This window comes from Lithobates pipiens, unplaced genomic scaffold, assembly GCF_037356315.1.
Source record: "Lithobates pipiens isolate NorthernLeopardFrog02 unplaced genomic scaffold, aLitPip1_a1.2 Scaffold_10, whole genome shotgun sequence".
NCBI lineage: Eukaryota > Metazoa > Chordata > Amphibia > Anura > Ranidae > Lithobates > Lithobates pipiens.
Genome location: NW_027507686.1, coordinates 103,778,261 through 103,798,273, shown reverse-complemented (window position 1 = coordinate 103,798,273; position 20,013 = coordinate 103,778,261). Strand labels below are relative to the sequence as shown.

Sequence of the window (20,013 nt, the reverse complement as noted above, 5' to 3'; positions counted from 1 at the left end):
GGACACTGAACATTGAAGCTCGCGGATAGGGATGAGGACACTGAACATTGAAGCACGGGGATAAGGATGGACACTGAACATTGAAGCTCGGGGATAAGGATGAGGACACTGAACATTGAAGCACGGGGATAAGGATGGACACTGAACATTGAAGCTCGGGGATAAGGATGAGGACACTGAACATTGAAGCACGGGGATAAGGATGGACACTGAACATTGAAGCTGGGGGATAAGGATGAGGACACTGAACATTGAAGCATGGGGATAAGGATGAGGACACTGAACATTGAAGCATGTAGCTCAGGATAGGCACTACAAGTCCCAGCAATGCAAAACCTACTAGGTAACAAGGGAAGTATTAGTGTTGTAACGAACGGCCCAGTGTTTGTGTTGTGTGTAACTTCACTTCCGTAACATTATGTGATGGTTTCGCTGAACTGTATTGCCGAAACTATGTTGGAACGCACGGCGCAAGTGTTTGGAACGCATCGCGCATGCGCAGTACGCAACAACGTGGCCCGTGTTTGTGTTGTGTGTAACATCACTTCCGTAACATTATGTGATGGTTTCGCTGAACTGTATTGCCGAAACTATGTTGGAACGCACGGCGCGAGCGTTTGGAACGCATTGCGCATGCGCAGTACGCAACAACGTCACTTCCGCACCATCCTGTGATAGGCAGCAAACTGTGACACTACACCGTAACATTATGTGATGGTTTCGCTGAACTGTATTGCCGAAACTATGTTGGAATGCACGGCGCGAGTGTTTGGAACGCATCGCGCATGCGCAGTACGCAATTTCTGGCGGCAACGTCACTTCCACAGCATCCTGTGATAGGCAGCAAAATATGACACTACAGCGGCGACGGAACATCACTTCCGTTACACATTCTGACGGGTCATCTAATCTGACGAAACACCGTCTCGTTTTGTGACATCATGACATGTGAAAAGTGAAGTTCAAAGGTTGTCGGCTAGTGAAGCCGACCATCATGGACCGGTCAGGTCATACTGGCGTGTCGTGTAAGGTATATATAATTGTCCTGCATGTGCGGCCGTTATTGGTCATTGTGTGACTTATAGTGATCATCGGCGTGCTTTCTGTAACCAGTGTTTATTTTGAGTACGAATGACTGTCTAAAGATCGGATTAAACAACACTGGCGCCTCTTATTCATTTCTAGCGTTTCCATTAGATAGAGGTCAGGGTTCCAGCAAAGGTTTGCTGTAGCTATACACTGGGCAATTCATAAAGGGTGTTGTCAAATTCTGTTGGGGCACAGCACCAGTAGCCTAGGTTTAGAGCCATGCCAAAAACTGCTGCACCTCTGAAAGATGATCTGTGTTTAGACCGCTTTTTCAGAGGTGATTGACTGAGGACGATGAGGGTATGTAATGCCTCCTCACCACCTGTCTTGACCCCATTTTTGCCCAATGCACATGCCACAACAGCATCTTGTGGAGGGCCAGACTTTTTTTTTTTTTTTCTTGTCAACAGCTACAAACACTGTAGCTGCTGACTTTTAATAAGGTCACTTGCCCCCCCCCCCCCCCCCATCGGTCCATCTGATCGGGTGCAGGAGCCACCATTCCAACTAAGGGAAACCGACATTAGAGCCTTCAGGCTTCACTGCCGGTATCCTACTGCGCATGCGCGAGTCGCGCAGCGCTTTCTGAATGGCCCCATCTTCTAGGATATACAAAGGTCCCAGAGGGCAGCGGGGGAGAAGAGAGCTTGGACGAAATTACACTCAGTACTTCAGAGAAGGTAAGAAGGGGAAAAAAAAAAAAAGAAATAATAATTTTCCAAAATCGATTGGAGGGGTGGTCTTTCCTTTAAGACAAAGTATTAAAAGTGGGTGGAACTCCGCTTTAATTATAAGTTCACCTTTTTAAAAAATATTAATAAATGCGTTTTTGCTGGTAATTTTTTATTTTTTTTCTTAGGATCCTGCAGAGCATTGCACCCAGGATCCTTTGATCACAGGTGCAATGTTAGTCTCTGTAGACTAGGGATGAGCTCAGGCGTGTTCGCATGGTCCACGTGTAGAGCCCGCCAGGAAGTCGGCGCAGTGCTGTGCTAATCACAGGCGTTGAGACATTGCCCGATCTTTGCAGCCGCACATGGGGGGAAATGTCTCACTGCCTGTGATTAGCGAAGCGCTGCGCCGACTTCCTGGTGGGCTCTGCACATGGAACATGCGAACACGCCTGAGCTCATCCTTGCTGCAGACTCTTCTTTCAGCTCTGTGCCCCTTCCTCTGTTGGTTTCAAAGCTGCAGGAAGAGTAAATGGACTACGAGTGTGCTGATCAGCATGTTTGCAGTCCATTGAGCACTACAAGCTGCCTGTAGTTTATTCATTCACAGATCTCTGTGAACGAATGATGTGGCTGTGCAGGGCTATTTTAAAATGTGACAGTAGCTGTGGAGGAGAGGTAAGAGGAGGTGCCACACAGTAAAGTATTACACCCTAAATAAGGGTGTAATATATATATATTTTTTTCTTCCAAAAAAGGTTTATTGAAAAAGGTATGAGTAGTTTACAGAATGATGAACAGAAGTATAGTACATCAGGTACACAACAAGTCATTCAATCGTGACAATACTATGAGGTGTCAAAATCCCCCAGAATGGTACAATACTTTGAAATAACTTGACTAACTATAGAGCATTAAACTACTCTACAGGTATATAAACACAAAGGTGAAAAGTAGTAGATTAACCCAATATCAAGGATAGTAGATGTTCACATTCTTGAGTATTTTTACAATGAAAGGACACTAATAAACATGTTACTAGCCAGGGGCGTATGTTTTAGGTACAGGCCCTAAGAAAATGGTACAAGGTAATATATAAATGCCAGGACTTAGGAGAGTAATGATGCGTATTCCGATGAGTGTCGGAAATGATGCCAACAAGCCCAAATTTTCCAGAAGCCTAGTGGAGAATCTTTCGTTTGGTGTATAAGTTCTTCCATCTCAGCTACCTTGGAGATGCGATGGAACCAATCTGAGATGGAGGGTGGGGTACTGGATTTCCATAGAACCGGGATGCACATTCTCGCTGCATTAATGAGGTGTTGCGCCAGTGATCTTTGGTATTTCGATCTCGAAATCGAGGTATGGTGAAGAAGTAGTTGTGCTGGCGAAAAATCAATGGGGAGGGTGGTGATCTTACAAATGAGACGGTGAACCTCTGTCCAGAAGGGTTGGATACGGGGACATGACCACCAAATGTGGAGGAGAGTTCCCTCTTCCTGAGAACATCTCCAGCATGTAGAGGGTACTTGGGGGGAAAAATTTGTGTAACTGAGACGGAGTTTTATACCATTTTGCAGCTATTTTGAAACCATTTTCTTGGACTGATACATTGACAGATCCCTTGTGGATATGGGAGAATATGGCTTCCCGCTCCTCTTCTGACCAATGCAAGTCCAGATCTGATTCCCAACTGCCGGAGGATTTAAGAGATCTGGGATTACATTCCGCGAAGAAGAGAGTGTAAATTTTAGATATGAGGTGTCTTTGTGGTTCCATCGTGTCGCAGAGAGATTCAAAGGGAGTGAGTGATCTAGCAAAGTCTGGTTGATGCTGGTGGGAGACTAAGAAATGTCTAATTTGGAAGTATACCCATTGAGGGATAGGTCGTCTGGGGTCTGTGCACGGTATGTTTGAGCTCGTTAAAAGATTTCCATTGTTGAAAAAGTGTCGGGCCAGTATCTCTGGGTGTGGCCATATGGAACGGAGAAATGACTCAGATTGACCAATTGGGAAGTCTGGATTATGTCTGATAGGTGTTAGTGGGCTGCGGTGAGACGAGATATGTTGTGTTTGGCATACTGATCGAAACACATGTAAAGTAGGTGCTACTAACGGGTGCTGTTTACAGATCATGGGGATGTGTTTCTGATCCAACCAGGGTAGATGTCTCGTCGGCATAGGTGCAAGTGTGTTCTCCAGATGTACCCAAGCTTTCGTAGCGATATGTACTTTCCAATCCACAATTCTGGATAGATGGCAAGCCCAATAATATTTCCTTATATCTGGGAAGCCTATACCACCTTTTGCTTTAGGTATTGCTAGTCTATCGTGGCTTAGTCTGGGCCCTTTTCCGTTCCATAGGAATTGTGTGCAGATCGATTTGTATGAATTAAAGAAGGCCACGGGGAGCTTAATGGGGATCGTTTGTAATAAGTAAAGCATTCTGGGTAAGATATTCATCTTGACGATCGAGGCTCTGCCAAACCATGAAAAGATGCCCGTGGACCATTTTTGAAGATCATTTTGAATGGTCTGGAGTAAAGGAAGGTAGTTGTGTGAGTATAGGTTCTTAATGTTGGAAGGTAGCTTAATGCCTAAGTACGTAATAGCTGAGCTGTTCCATTTAAATGGGAAATTTCTTTGACAATGCTCTACCGCTGTTTTGCTAAGGGATACATTAAGCGCTTCTGATTTATTAAAATTTATTTGCAAATTTGAGATGTATTTAAATGAGTCTAGATCTTTGAGGAGGTTGGGTAGCGTAATATGTGGTTCTGTAAGGAACAAGAGGATGTCATCAGCAAAGGCTGCTATCTTTTGGACTGTACCTGCCATCGACACACCTCTTATATCAATATTCGCCTTGATACGATTGAGTTAGGGCTCTAACGTGAGAACAAATAGAATGGGCGAGAGCGGGCAACCCTGACGAGTCCCGTTGGATACGGAGAAGGCATCCGACAGGTGGCCATTCACCCTAACATGGGCTTTCGGCGAGGTGTATAGTGCCATAACATGGGAAATGAATTTGTTAGGTAGACCTATAATCTGTAAGGTTTCTTGCATATAATCCCAGGCCACTCTGTCAAATGCCTTCTCCGCATCCAAGGAGAGGAGGAATCCTTGAGTTTTGGAGGAGGACAGCCAATTATGTATATTAATTGCTTTAATTGTGTTGTCTCTTGCCTCCCTCCCCGGGACAAAGCCCACCTGGTCCAGTGAGACCAGCCCCGGCAAGAGAGGCAAGAGACGATTAGCTAGAATTTTGGCATAAATTTTAAGGTCTACATTCAATAGGGAAATGGGTCTATAGTTCGAAACTAGCGATTCGTCTTTGTTTGGGAATTACCGTGATGTGCGCTGTCAGTAGATCTCGTGGTGGAGGGTTTTCCGTGGAAAAAGAATTAAATGCCGCTAGGAAACGTGGTTTTAGGATGTCAATAAACGATTTATAGTACCCAGATGTTAACCCATCTGGGCCAGGGCTTTTGCCTGGTTTTAGGTGTTTGAGGGCTGTATCCAGTTCAAGTGAGGATATTGGGGCCTCAAGATCATTGGCTGTTTCGGGAGTTATAGGAGCAGGGCCATATTGTTGTAAAAATTCTCTAATTAGTCGTGTCCGTTGTGTGTTCATTGGTAAATGGTGAGTATCACTCAGGTTGTATAGGTTCTTATAGAAGTGAACAAATTGTTCAGCAATTTGGTGATTGGAAGAGATCGTGTTCCCCTTTTTGTCTTTTAACTGGTGAATTGAGTTGGTAGCTCTTTGTTTGCGGAGCGCTCTGGCTAAAAGCTTACCAGATTTATTACTGAATTCGTAAAAGGTTTTACGTGAGAGTATGTAGTTTCTCTTGATTCGGGCGGATATGTAGTTTAATAGCTCTTGTCTGGCCTCAATAAGTTTGGGAATAGAGTTTTCTACCTGTGACAATTTATGCGCTTTTTCTAGGGTTTTAATCTTGTTTGTGAGGTACAAAAGGTGGGCAGTTCTGTCTTTTTTCCGTTTAGCCGCCGCAGCTATGAAAGCCCCCCGGATAGTGCATTTATGTGCCTCCCATAACATCATGGGGGAGATGTCAGGGGAGGCATTCTCTTCAAAATAAGTCACTAGGCGTTCCTTTGTTGTAGCCGCGATAATGGGATCAGTAAGAAGGGAAGGGTCTAATCGCCAGATTGGAGTGTTAGGAGGATTATCTGAAAGTTTCAAAGTCATGGAGATTGGGTGATGATCAGAAATGAATTTAGGGTCAATGGTAGCTTCAACCAGACAGGGAAGATCTCTCTGCGACAGGAATAAATAATCTATTCTGGAGTGTCTTTTGTGTGGAAAAGAAAAAAACGTGTAGTCTAATTCTTGTGGGTTGAGGGTCCACCATGAGTCATGTAAATTTAGGTCTTGCAATCGTAGTTTAATATTGCGCAGGGTTTTGTGTGGAACAGAGGAGGTTTTGTTCGAAGAGTCTTGTATCGGGTTAAGCGGCACATTGAAATCCCCTCCCACAACGAGGACCCCCCTCCTGAAAATCTGTTAGCTTATTCATGGTTGATGCGAAAATAGGTGCTTGACCAGTATTAGGGGCGTATATGTTTGCCAGTGTAACACGCTTGCCCAACAGTGTACCTTTGACAAAAAGGAAACGTGCATCTGGATCCCGGAGGGTGTCCTCAATGTGGAAGGAGCAATGCTTTGCGAACAGGATAGAGACCCCTTTTGATTTACAGGTCGAATTAGTGGCGTGTATTGCAGTGGGAAAATATCTATTCGTTAATTTTGGAGTGGAGGAAGACTTGAAGTGCGTTTCTTGTAAAAATACTATATTGGCCTTATTCTGTTGAAGAGAGAATAACAATTGGGACCTTTTTTCGGGTATATTCAACCCTTGAGTATTTAAGGAAATAATTTTAGTTAGGTCTTGGGTTTTGGTCCTGTGTATTCGTGTCATCATGAGTTTATTGGAATGTTACAATCTTTATGAAAATAAACACTATCTGTTTGGGTCAGTCAATTTACAAATGTAGATCTTTACTACACTATAGATCTAAGATACGATCAGGGCCGAACGTAAAAAAGATTTTCTTCTAAACACAGTTGAATACTGGTTTGGATGAAAGGTGGGAGGTCGTAAGAAAAACTTACTCAGTAGAGAGCGTATTGTTCGTACGCTAATCAAAACTCCGGAGAAAAGCAAGAACCAGCTTGCTGATCCTGTCCACCAGTGGTGGTTGGTTTAAAGCACTGGTATCCGGAACCAACAATGGGTCTCAATTAAGATGTTATCACGTAGAGTGTGCTGACTTGTAACCACTGTGCGTGGGGGACTAGCTCGAGTCGGCTGCAGAGGTGGTGGTATTTATCAAGGTTCTACCCGCCGAACGAGAGAAAACAGAGTGTCTTCATATAAGACAACTGTTGAGAGGCGTAACAGTTATTACGAAAATAAGAAAAAGCCCCTGTGTGGGTGTGAAGGGTCGTGTGGAAAAGAGGAGATTTTACATCTGATAACCTTAAATGTGAGTAGTCAGGAAAGCGAGCAAAATGCCTAAGGAATAAGGTGACTGGAAGTATATTATAGCTTACAAATAAGATTTACACCACAAAAACTTTCACCCCCCCCTCTTCCCTGGTTGGGTGAGAAGAGCGTGTAAGGGGTGCAGTTCAGTCTCTAGTCTCTTCGCTTTAGTCACGCTGGTCTATAGGGAGAGAGAGGGCAGTAGAGGGCAGTGAAAGTCAAATGTCATAAAACTAAACCATTGTTTCAGGACTTGGTCAGGTTAGTAGTGTGCACTCTCCTTTTGGGCAACAAATAGGGAAACCTTCGTAAGGTAAAGTTGCTAAGAGAAGCTAGAACAGAAGTGATCAAAAACAGCGTGTGAGAGAGAGCGAAGCGAATCCTATTCAGCGATCCCTTCGGGCTCTTCTGGAATGTGGAGCCTTCGATGGGCTCTCTCTTAAGGTCGCGTCGTTTCTCACGTCCGTGTTCCTGGGATCCGAAGGTGAGCGTCGTCTTCTGGATCTTTGTTCCTGGAACTCCATCCGTTCGGTATGGGCGTATCCGCTTTTGGCTGCTTGTGGACGGTATTCTGCATACCAATCTGGTGCATCAGTGAGGGGGATATCGATCGTTTCACAAAAAAAATCTGATATCTTCAGGAACCTGTAGGATAGCAGATCTACCTCCCGCTGTGGCTGATAAAGCGAAGGGGAACTTCCAACGGTACGGAATCCCCTTCGCACGTAAAACTTCCAAGATGGGCCGGAGTTCCCTCCTCCTTTTGAAGAGTAATGGTTGATAGATCTGGGAAAATGTTAATCACTGTATCTTTGTAAGTCACTGGGGTAGTTGAAGCTCTCACCTTGCGAAGAATTTCTTCTTTCTGCCTGTAGTCAATCAGACAACAGATCACATCTCGGGGTGGGTCTGATTCTCTGTGTCTTGGACGCAGGGCACGATGAATGCGCTCCATCCCGATAGGGGATTCCGGAGGCTGTTCTAAGATGGCGTTGAACAGGCTTGTTACTTCCTTGTGAAGTTGCTCAGCTTCTATGGATTCTGGAAGACCTCGGAGGCGAAGGTTGTGCCTTCTCCCCCTATTGTCGAGGTCTTCCAGATGGCGGTTTTGATCCCGAAGCTGTAATGTATGGGTGTCAATTACCTGACAGGCTTTTCTGATAACAGTTGTATGCGTAGCGGTGATCTTCTCTGCGTCCTGAACTCTTCCCGCCATTGCTTGTAGATCTATCCGCAAGTCTGAAATGGCGGTTGTTAGGGCTGAGGTAAGCGTTACCTTTATGTCCGCTGCTACAGAGCGGAGGTCATGTAAGCTAGGCTGTAGATGAGGGGTGAGTGTTATGCCCTCAGATGGCGGGCCTTGCGGGGAAGGGTCTGAGGTAGAGCTTGTTCTCTGTGACTGACCTCGTGAAGCCGCCATATTGCCGTGCTGAGTGCGGAACATCTCCGGTATATTCTGCGAGATCCTGCTCGCCTCGTCTCTCGGAGACCGTGATCTGGAGGTAGACGAGCTGCGGGACGAGGTGCCCATGTTGTGAGGGACTCGTAGGAGATTTAAGCCTCTGTTAACGGGTTAGTTTTCCTCTCGTCGGCGGGAGCTATCGAGCTATGCTGCCATCTTCAGCCAAGGTCAGGCCACGCCCCCTCAAGGGTGTAATATATTACCAAAGTTGAACTTGGCCCTTAATTCTTTTCAGTATTAATTTTGGACCTGGAAAGGTCCGTAAGTATTTAAACCTATAGAAAACAAACACCTGGTGCTAAGAAATAATAGGTGCAACTCTTGAAGAAATGGGTCCCTTTCAGATGGGCGGTTATGGTAAAAGTGGGCGGCTATGCCGTAATTTAACTGCCCCGTGGATGCCCACCCAACCTACAAAATTACAGCTGCCTTTTGGCCCAGAAATCCTGCTCCTACTACCCTTGTCACGTAACCCTCTCGGCCCCCTGCTGGGCTGATGAGGCCAAGCCCAGTACAACAGGACCAGTTGTACTGCTTTATCATCAGCCCTGCCTGTATGAGTAGCGGGACTACTTTTTTAAGTTGCAGCTGAGCCGCCGCAAGCCGTGAAGGGTGTCCACGGCCTTGGTAGGATCAAGGTGCTGCAGATACCTCCTGTAGTTCTGGCTGCAGGATATCAACTGCACTCTGCCTCATTCCTGCTAGTATTATGCAGAATGGGACTAGCAGTGTATGTAAGAGAGGGAGAAGAGCTCTGTGGTCTGAAATTGGATTCTCCTGGATTCATTTTTTCAGGGCAGACTGAACAAAGCATAATAGCATTTAAAACTCTGAGTTTATTATTTTAGGGGGCTCAAGACAGTAAGGACTCATTTGCGTTAAAGCCCCATAGTTGAGCCCTGTTTTTACCCCCCCCCCCCCCTTCAGCTGCAGTGGCCAAGGGCATGGGCATAGCTTGTACCTCCCTGTCGCACCTGGGGGTGGGGTTGACGAGGACAGCATTTCATAGAACAGATTGGCTGTTTTTGTTTTTTCTCCTGCAGCAGTTGAAAGTAGATTCTCCTTCTACCCCTTCCAACTGCATTCAGCTGCTGCAAGAGGAAATTACAGGAGATGGGTTTTAATAAATGCTGCCCCCGCAGCCCCTCCTGTCCAGGTATGATGAGGTCTATTTAGACCTCTGATATTTCACCAAAGCCCTCCAACAGGGTTGTTAAAAATAAAAAAAAATATTTTTTGAAAAAATTTGATTGTAAAAAATAATATATTAACTATTGATGCCGTCCTCTGCCCTGCTGACACTCTCCACATGCCGTCCACTGCCCTGCTGACACTCTCCACATGCCGTCCACTGCCCTGCTGACACTCTCCACATGCCGTCCACTGCCCTGCTGACACTCTCCACATGCCGTCCACTGCCCTGCTGACACTCTCCACATGCCGTCCACTGCCCTGCTGACACTCTCCACATGCCGTCCACTGCCCTGCTGACACTCTTCACACTCTCTGCTGAAACTTTCCACTGTCCTCATTGTCCTATTTTATGGTAGGCTAAGTTTATATTTTTACAGTGACATATGTTTTATTACATTTTTCTTTACTATTTAGTTAGACCTGGTGATCTTTGATCTTTCATGTTGTTCAGGTAGATCTCTACCACTCAAAGGTTGCCTGCCTACCCCTGCGATAGAGGGATATGCTTTGTTCATATTTCATGTCAGTGCTTTACAACCACTGTAAGTTTCAGAATACTAAGCCCTTGTACACACGGTCGGAGATTCTGACAACCAAATCCGTCGGATTTTGTGATCTGGTCCGACGGATCTTGTCCGAAACTGTTGCATACACGCGGTCGGACAAAGTTGTCGGAACATCCGATCATTCGGAACGTGATGACGTAATTTCGTTATGAGGGGACTACCTTCAGGCTAGTAGCCAATAGCTTTGATGTAGGAATTTGATCTGAGCATGCGTGGCACTTTGTCCGATCGGAATCCTCTACACATGATCGGAGTATGTCCGTTCGGAGCATTTTGTCTGAAAATATTTCTGGCAAGTTGGAAAATTTGGTCCGACGGATATTCCGACGGAAACAGTCCGATGCAGACCACACACAGTCGGAATATCCGACAACGCTCCGATCGGGCACATTCCGTCGGAATCTCCGATCGTTTGTACAAGGGCTAAGAGTGCTGGGCTGTATACATTTAGCAATAGCTGAGCATTTAACTCTTTTTTTATGTCTTTCTTACTTTGTGGCAGCTGGAATTTGCAGTTCAGATTACTTGTGGAAAGTGCATTGATGCAGTGAAGAGCTCCTTACAAAATGTGCAAGGTAAATTGCAGCAAGCCTACCTTCCTTATATAGCTGTGCTAAAAGTATGTTGGCGTTGGTGCTAAAAGTAAACATGTGACAAATCTGGGTAATGCAAACGGAGCATGTGATTAAATAAAGCATAAACAAAAGTTAACTTCCATAAAATTGCAGGTGTGATTAGTACATACAGGGAATGAGAGGGAGATTGGATAAATTGGGGTACACAGAATCTGATGCAGATGTGCATAGTAACCAATCGACTTCTAACATTATATTGTTCAATTAAAGTAGAACTATAGGCAATTGTTCTCAAGTCATCTTCCAGGACGGCACGCCTGAGAGATGAGTCTCCTCCCTACAGTAAACACAATCAATCGACAGCTGTTTTAAGTCCCCACCCTTCCCCTTGATCCTCAGTTTTTGATTGTGTTTCTCCCTACACAGCGAAACTTTTTTTTTTTTTTTTTTTTTTTTTTCCCAAATGACCCGAAGCCTGGGGCTGGTGGTCTCCCCCTGGGAGCCAGACCACAAGCTTAGGAAGCCTCTGGTAGGCTATTCTTGTCCTTCCTGGTGGGTTCCCCTATCTTTTCCTCAGGGGGGGGGTAGCAGAAATTGGAAGAGCACCCCTGAGAGCTGAAGGACCCTGGGTACAGTGGTGTACACAGAACTTCAGGGGCCATTATCCTGTCCCCCCTCCTTACCTGTCCAGATGGCTGTTCAGACGGGGGTGCTGACCATCGGTTCTTTCCAGCGGGGTCGTTTCCCAGACTCCTGGGCCCCCGGTAGCTCGCGTGGGCTGCTGGAGAGGGCGCGGCAACAAGCACCTGCGTCATTTTCAAACTTTGGGAAAATGGCGGCGGCGTTCTTACCCAGGAGGGAAGGCTGAGAGTCAGCAGGAGCAGGCGCCCACATCCTCCTTTCGCTAGAGCGAGGGGACACCAGTTCACTACGGTGGATGTCTGTCTTAACCACCTCAGATGGGAATGAGGAACGGAAGGCATTGCCCCCCTCTATGGGGACAGCAGTTGCGGGGGGGGCACTTTGGCGGCTATCCTCCTTGCGTGTGGACCATAAGGATGGAAAAGCAAGCCTGCTGGCTGTGGCAAAAGGGGAAGACGACAACGGTGAGTACTTTCCTTTGCCTTGGGAATTTATCTGCAAGATCCCCTATTCCAGCCAGATGGTTTCTGGGCATTTGAGATAATCTCCCCTAGGGACTGGATTCAAATAGCCCTGAAGCTTCTGCTAAAAACACCAGCCGCAGCTCCCTCTTACATCAGAGACGCTGTATGGTGGACAGGTGGTGCAGAGGAACGAGTGTGCCTAAACCACCTCAGATGGGAAAGGGGTAGGTAGGCCATTGCTCCCCTTGCCCGTGTACATACTGACTGGTGCAGTGCAGAACCTGGGGTCGGGATACAAATAGCCCAGACGCCACTGCTAAAACCACCAGTCACAGCTCCCTCTTACAGCAGAGACACTGTGGTTATCGCAGCGGTAGGTTGCCAGCCTCTCCCTACATGCCCAGATGTGGTACATTAGTAGGGATGAATATAGCGTACAGAGGGGACCTGGTAGATACAAAGTTACTTACAGGCCAGGTATGCCACTGAACAAGTTATTAATTGGGCAGTGGTTGGTGGATTCAGAAGCTCCCCTGGTCAGCAGGTGCACTAGGTTACCGGTCCCATTAGCCCAGCTGCTAAGAATCTGAAGTTGCTTCAAGATGCTTAAAAGCTGACCTAACATTCAAGGATGGGCAGGGACCAAGCTTCTGTGTGGCACAGTAGGGGTTCCCTTGTGACAGATCCTCCTTTTGGGGGTTGCTTGCTATAGGTAACTTTCATAAGCTCCAACCTCCCACTCCACCTTTACACTGGTTATATTATAGTGTAGGAGGTAAGAAAAACCTTTGTTGGTTTGGCCTACAATACACTCAGTGGCAGATCTAAAGGCGATTCACCATAGATCGCTTCCTGCATCCTTTTTAATTGAGGATTTTCTGTGCAAACCTATGCAAAAGCTACATAATTGCTTGTTTAAAGCCTGCAAGTAGCTATTTACCCCCAGGCTAAATTGGTAACCACCTCTTCTAGAGGCTGTCTTAAAGTGGAAGTAAACCCATCGATTTAAACAGTTAAAAAAAAAAAAAGTAATGCCGGGAATGATAACTGCACATTGGCTGTGCTCTCAACCAAACTATCAAACCATCCAATGGCTGGTGTCATAACGAATCATATGTGCAGCACCATAGCAGTTGAGGATTAAACAGAGGCAAAGATGGCAGCTTCCTTGGCTGAAAGCGATAGGGGAGTTTACTTCCACTTTAAATTGGTCTCTAGGGCTGGGCTCATTGAGACTTTAGTTGCTAATCAGCCCCACCTGGGTATGAGCTGGCTAGTGTTTGCTCAGTCTATGGAGTTAGGTAGGACAACAACTACTATAGTAGGGTTTCCAACCATTTTAGGATTTGTTCCTTCACTGGTGGTGAAGGTTTAGTATCTACAGCCCAGGCTATGCCTATGAAATAAATTGCCTGTTGGTTATTTCATAAAGGGATAGACCATGACTCCTCATTGGCTGCACACCAGTAGACCTCAGTAGTGAAGGTTTGTCCTTGCTGAGATGTTTTTGTGGCACAGCAGAAATACACATTGAGATTTGCGACATCTCTGCTCATAAGGGCTATATTGCTGTACATCAGAAATGTACTGCACTGAAGCTTGTTTGCTGTCCTTTATATCCTAAAGGTACTGCTTTGTTTGGCTACAGATCAGAAAAATACAACAGTGAAGGTGGTCTGTACTTTCTGGTTTTGTGCTGCACAGCAGAAATGCACATCATTGAGTCTGGTGACATCTCTGCTCATAATGGTTATATTGCTGCACATCAGACATACACAAGATTGAGGTCTGTATGTGGGGCTGTGTGTCCTGTATTACTGCCTTGTTGGTTACTTATCAAAAAGGCAGCAGTGAAGTTTGATGGTCCTGATTTGTTGGGCTGCATAGCAGAAATACAAATTGAACCTGGGCTAGGGGTAGTACAAATACTGCCTTTGGTAATCGGTGCAGCACCGCAAAGTGGCGTGGTGCTGATTCAGACAGTGCTATTAACTGCAATGGCTGCCGAGTTTAAGCATGCGATTTGACTTGTTGAGTCGCATGACAAATCATTTCAATATGGATGTGCTATCTCTATTCAAAGTGTTGTTGCACATCAGACATATACAGGATTAAGGTCTTTGGGGTTTTGTGTCCTGTATTACTGCCTTATCAGAAAGGCAGCAGTGAAAATTGATGGTTCGAATTTGTTGGGCTACATAGCAGAAATACAAATTGAATCCCTGCCAGGTATCGTACATATACTGCCTTTGGTAATCCACGTAGCACCACAAAGTGGTGTCGTGCTGATTTTAGCCATGCGATTTGACATGTTGAGTCGCAAGGCCAAATCGCTTCATAATGGATGTGCTATCTCTATTCATAATTGTTATATTGTTGCACATCAGACATATACAGGATTGAAGGTTGTCTGTCCTTTTTTATGCCCTGCATATACTGCCTTATTGGCTGCATATCAGAAAGGACACAGCAGTGAAGGTTGCTTGTCTTTTTCCGATTTTTGTTTTTGCTGCTTAGCTGAGACACATTGAGGATGTTGGCATCTCTGCTCAGTATTGGTATATTGCTACACATCAGACATACACAAAGATTGAATGTTTGTGTCCTGTATGTGCTATATTTACTGCCTTATCATTTGTATATTGGGCACAGCAGTGAGCAGTGTTTCTCATTAATCTACCTTTCTTCATCTTGGGGATACACAGCAGGGGGTTGTTGGCTGCACTCCTCCAGGGAGTCAGAGCATTGGGGACCCCTCACTTATTCGACCTTAAAATTGCTATTTTTTCCCTGCGACCTGTGTAATCTGGAGGTCTGTGGATCCAGGAATCGGGGACTGCTGGAGTCCCACAGACACGAATGGTACCCATTGGAAGCCATAGTGTATGACTTCTCATGCGTCTTGTAGTCCCAAGTCGCAGGTTGGGTTGCACGGGTGTGGGAGCCCTAAGCTTATCTGTCCCTTCTGGTTGAGGTTTTGCTACACAGCAGGAATACTCATCATGGCGTTATTGTCTTATTTTGCAGCAGTCCAGAAAGATTGCAGCTGTAAAGGCGGTCTGTCTTTTTCCTCAGTGTCTGCTTTTATGTTGTTGCACAGCAGAAATACTCAAGATTGAAGCTTGTTGGTGCTTTCTGTTTCAGAAAAACACAATGCTGCAGGTTGCTTGTGTCCTTTCTCAGTGTTGGTTCTATCTGAACTACACTGCAGAAGTGCATGACAGAAAGGATTGTCTTGTGTTCCATATTTTACCCTGTGGCATAGCAGAAATGCACAACACGGGAGTTGGTGTTCATATTGATCTTATAACTGTATTTGGTGGTTTGTCAGAAATACGCAACATAGAAGTTTGAGTCTTTCTGTCTTTATATTTATAGCCTTGTGTTGCTGTACATCAGTAAAACGCAACAGTAAAGGGGGTTCCTGTCCTTTCTGTATTTATATATCCGTTATGACCTAGCTAGCTGCACTAAAGAAATACGCAGCATTTAGGGTTTGCTTGTGTCTTAATGTTTTTACATCTTGGCAGCACATCAGAAAACCAGACTGTGAGGACTGTTTGTCTACATTGAGGTTCAGATTTGGGTCTCTTCCCATATTTTATATATCGGTTTAGCTAGTCACACTCAGGTACACAACATTGTTGTCTATGCTTGTGTCCTTTCTGTCTAAATCTATTGTGCCATACCCATGATCTATGATCTTTTTATTTGTGATATTAATACATGTATTAACTTTTTGTATTTCAGTCTTCTTTTCCATGAAGGGGCCATGAGTTCGGGCTGCAGATGCCACATGTCAGAAAATCTCGACCCCTTACATTTAGGGATGACAGAACCATTTCCTAGGGTTAAAGCCCTGTAGGGTTATGGGACAATGGAGGAAGGGAATAATGAATCGCCCTGTTTAGTAAGAACTTGGAGAGTTCTGTTCAGAGGAGTATTAGGGCCTGAGGATGAAGTATAAAAATGTATACTCAATCAAATAGGTTTCAGCTCGATGCATGGCCTTCATTTTGCCCTTTTAGCAAAACTAGACGTAGCAATATGGGTAGTCTACTCCTGCTAGGGACTTTAATCTCCTGAAGTAGGCTCTCAGGCGGAAGTAAAGCCATAGATTGGGCATGCCTTTAAACCCAGGGATCAAGCTTCTGTTACTCTATTACCCTTTAGTAGGCTTCCCTTTAGTCTTTGCTGACGTAAAGATAAAAAGGAACAAAAAAGGTTGTCTGTCAGAGGCCCCCCCTTTTTTTCCAGTTTTATTTCCCTGAACAGGGTAGTGTTAAGACAGGCCCTCTTATTGATTAATGTAGTGTCCTTGTCTTACAACACAGGTCTCTGATTTATCTTTTTAGTGGTTCTAAGTAGCACCTACAGGCACAATAGGCCATGGTTGTTAGATGTGTGAGACAGGCAACATTGCTAACCTACAAGTTTAACATGTTTTCTGATTGCATCTTTAAGAGCCCATTCCACCTAGATACTGCATCCGAAGCGGAAAAGGCAGGGACATCTGTGGAGTAGACCTGCAGATCAGCCGCATGATCCAGCTAAGATACCTTCATCAAGCATATGAGCATATGGAGTGGAGGTAAAGCTCACTGCAGAACCAAGGTTCACCAAAAGGGTCTTGCAGTGGCCCCACCCTAAGGTAGGCCTGAGGTTTATCCTCTCAGGTGTGCCGCCCTGGTAGATGACTTGAGAAAGGTACCAGTTGCTTACCGGTAGCTGTCTTTCTGGGAAATCTTCCAGGACGGCAGGCCTACTTCCTGCCCGTTGGAGGAGGGAAAATTGTAGAACACTAGAAGGTGAGTGCCTATGAGGAATGATTTCCCTTGTGAACCGAGTTCAGGAGTCACTTCTCTACAAACTGAGGATTAAGGGGAAGGGTGGAGACTTAAAACAGCTGTCGATTGATTGTGTTTCCTGTAGGGAGGAGCCTCTCATCTCAGGTGTGCCGTCCTGGAAGATTTCCCAGAAAGACAGCTACCGGTAAGTAACTGGTACCTTTTTTGTTTTTTTTTTGTTAGAGAAAGGGAGGGTTATAACCCCTGTTAGATTTTGTTTTCTTTCCCCATCTGTCTCCCATTGCAGAGATTTCCCTTCACTTCCTGTCCCAAAACCAAACAGGAAGTGAGAGGAAATCTCTGTAAATGAAGGGAATTAAGACAATTCTTCTAATCCCTCTCCACTCCATCCAAAACAGAAAAAAAAAAAAGTTTTAGCTTTTAGTTATACGTTAAGCTTTGAAAATAAAATCTAGAAGCTCATTGGTTACTATGCACAGCTAGACCAAATTCTGCGTGTGCCAGTTTTAGTAAATCTCCCCCATAGTATCATTATGTTTCACACTACGGAGCCAATTCTCCATTTTTATGTCTAGGGATAAGCAAAATTTATTGTGACTTTTTTTTTTTAATGCACATTTGGGCCCTTATTTAGTAATTTTAATTTTTTAATCTTCTAAATGTTTTTTTTTTCCAATCATCTTCCATGAAAGCAACCTAAGAGAAGTGATCCCTCTACAGGAAATCAAATACAGACAATTAAAAAACACTACCACCCCCCTCCATCCTGCAGTTTAGATTGTGTTTCCTACCTTCTGGGAAGCATTTTCACGTTCTTTATTTTCCTGACTGGTTGGCCTCTGGGTCGGTTGTCTCCCCCAGCTGTGCAAATGCAGATTAAGTGGGGTTCCTCTTTAGGTCTCGGGTCCTTAACCTGTCTGACAGGTTGACCACCAGAGTTCCCTGGTGGTAATGCCCTGTATTCCTCTCCTTCCATTTGGAAGGAGAGAGTCATTACTGTGACATGAAGGCCATAAGGGAGGATCTTCCTGGTCTAAACCTCGATCTGGCAGAAAAGGAAGTGACATAAAAGTCGTATCACTTGCAGAAGAGGACCAAGGTGAATAGCACATAAAGGCTATCCAAGCCTTGGTCTGAGTGCTTATATCATTTATGTGGAGATCGAAGAGTGGATGAAGCAGCACTGGTACATGTACATGATACCAGACAGACCTAGAAGTGGAGGGGGAGAGGCTGGTGAATTATTTTCTCCTATTTATCCTCAATACAGGGACCCAATTATGTGTGGGTTTTGATACAGTACATGTCAATAGCGTTGGGTAAAATGAATGTGTATACATTAGATCTCTAGATATTAGGCATTTTCCAATGTAACTGACTCACTGGCCTGGGATGATGTTAAAGAGGGAGTCCACTGGAAAAAAAGTATTAAAAGCCAGCAGCTATAATTACTACAGCTGCTGACTTTTAATAAATGGACACACCTGTCCCAGGGTCCAGCGATGTTGGTAGCCAAGGCCGATCGATCTCTCGGCTGCTGCCACCGCCATTCTCGGTGAGGGAATCGGGAAGTGAAGCGTTGCGGCTTCACTTCCCGGTTCCCTACTGCGCATGCGCATGCGCGAGTCGCGCAGCGCAATGGGAATGGTCCGCGCTGTCTCTGGGACCCGTGTGTCCCCCAGAAGACAGGTATCTGCACCCTCCTCCCCCCTGAAAGGTGCCAACTGTGACACCGGAGGGGGGGGGAGGGTTCCGATAAGCGGAAGTTCCACTTTAGGGTGGAACTCCGCTTTAATGGGCCATTGAGAACAGGTTAAATACAAAAGATATGGTTGTGTTGACTTTAAGCAGATCTTCACCCACCTCTACACAAATAGCACTCCTTCTTTTTATTAATTAATTTTTTATTTTTAGTAAAGTGTCCAGCCTCACCCCATACACATCACTTGCCTAGGCGAATGATGTGTACTGTACTCTGTGTGCCTCCTAAAGATAAGCACAGCACATTGCATGTCGTCGAAGGGATAGTCCTTCATTCACAAAGGAGGGGGTGACGGACCTAGTGGCACGTCATTAGGAGGCCCATTGGCTGAACTGGAAGAGCTGACAGCCTTGGGAGGTGACGTCACAGAGAATGTGGCAGAATAGAAGAGGATCTCATCAGGACAACACTGGATCCGCTGGTTGGGTGTCTAAACTTTCCTGACACAAGCATGATGGCATATACGTATGCTATTTATGGTACACCACAGAGGGATAGGTGGTTTGCTGCTTGTAGTGGTTTACTACTGATGGTTTTTATTTTATTTATTTTTTTAAAACAATTTTATTAAGGTTTTCAAACATACAGTTGCATGTATAACATAAGATAATTGTGACATTAAACAAACATTCAATCAGATTGGATCCAGAAATGATACATTGTAACTTAACCATTTGTTGAATAACGGGCATGTCGAGAGGTCTACTCCTCTGCTCAGTCACCCCATTGGGGTCTAACGTTGACCAAGAGAGGAGTACGACCCCTATTCACAGTTGGATTTTCAGAACTGTTCTAGTTAGATGCAAGAACTTTCTTATATGTATGAACATAAGCTAAATGGAAAGTAAACAATTGCAGGTGCAGCTGCTATGTTCCCTGCAGTCTGCTGGTCAATCAGTGGTGAATTATTGTTGAATGCAACCAATTGATGTGGTATATTCCCGCTAGCGAAGGCTGATAGATGCATTGAATGTGGGACAATGGCATGTTTGCATCACAAACCTTGGGACAGAAGTTTTGGGGCTATGCGTCTAGCGCTAGGAAAAATAGTGGGTCTGCTACTAGTAAGCTATATACTAAACGGCTCATGGAAGGGTAAGGAAAGAGGGTGATGAAGAGGGAGATCCCGTGTGTACGGGGAACGTTTGTATGTGAGTTGTGGAGATATCACAACTCTTGTCGATATCTTACCTAAGGAGATTATGATAGGCACTTGTTGTGCGGAAATGTAACCAACAAGACTAGGAGTGCAACGGATCGTCACCGA

General features: G+C 45.1%; 1 protein-coding gene across 3 annotated transcripts in view; it reads left to right on the top strand.

Moving 5' to 3' along the window:
• The first annotated feature begins 869 nt into the window (after window positions 1-869).
• Window positions 870-20,013, top strand: part of CCS (copper chaperone for superoxide dismutase) — a 341,687-nt gene continuing 322,543 nt past the window's right edge. For all 3 annotated transcript variants that reach the window (XM_077457073.1, XM_077457065.1, XM_077457058.1), the window contains exons 1-2: window positions 870-1,030; window positions 10,998-11,070. In XM_077457073.1, coding sequence (XP_077313199.1) covers window positions 995-1,030; window positions 10,998-11,070 — 109 coding nt within the window. In that variant the 5' untranslated portion in view covers window positions 870-994. The remainder of the gene's footprint in view (window positions 1,031-10,997; window positions 11,071-20,013) is intronic.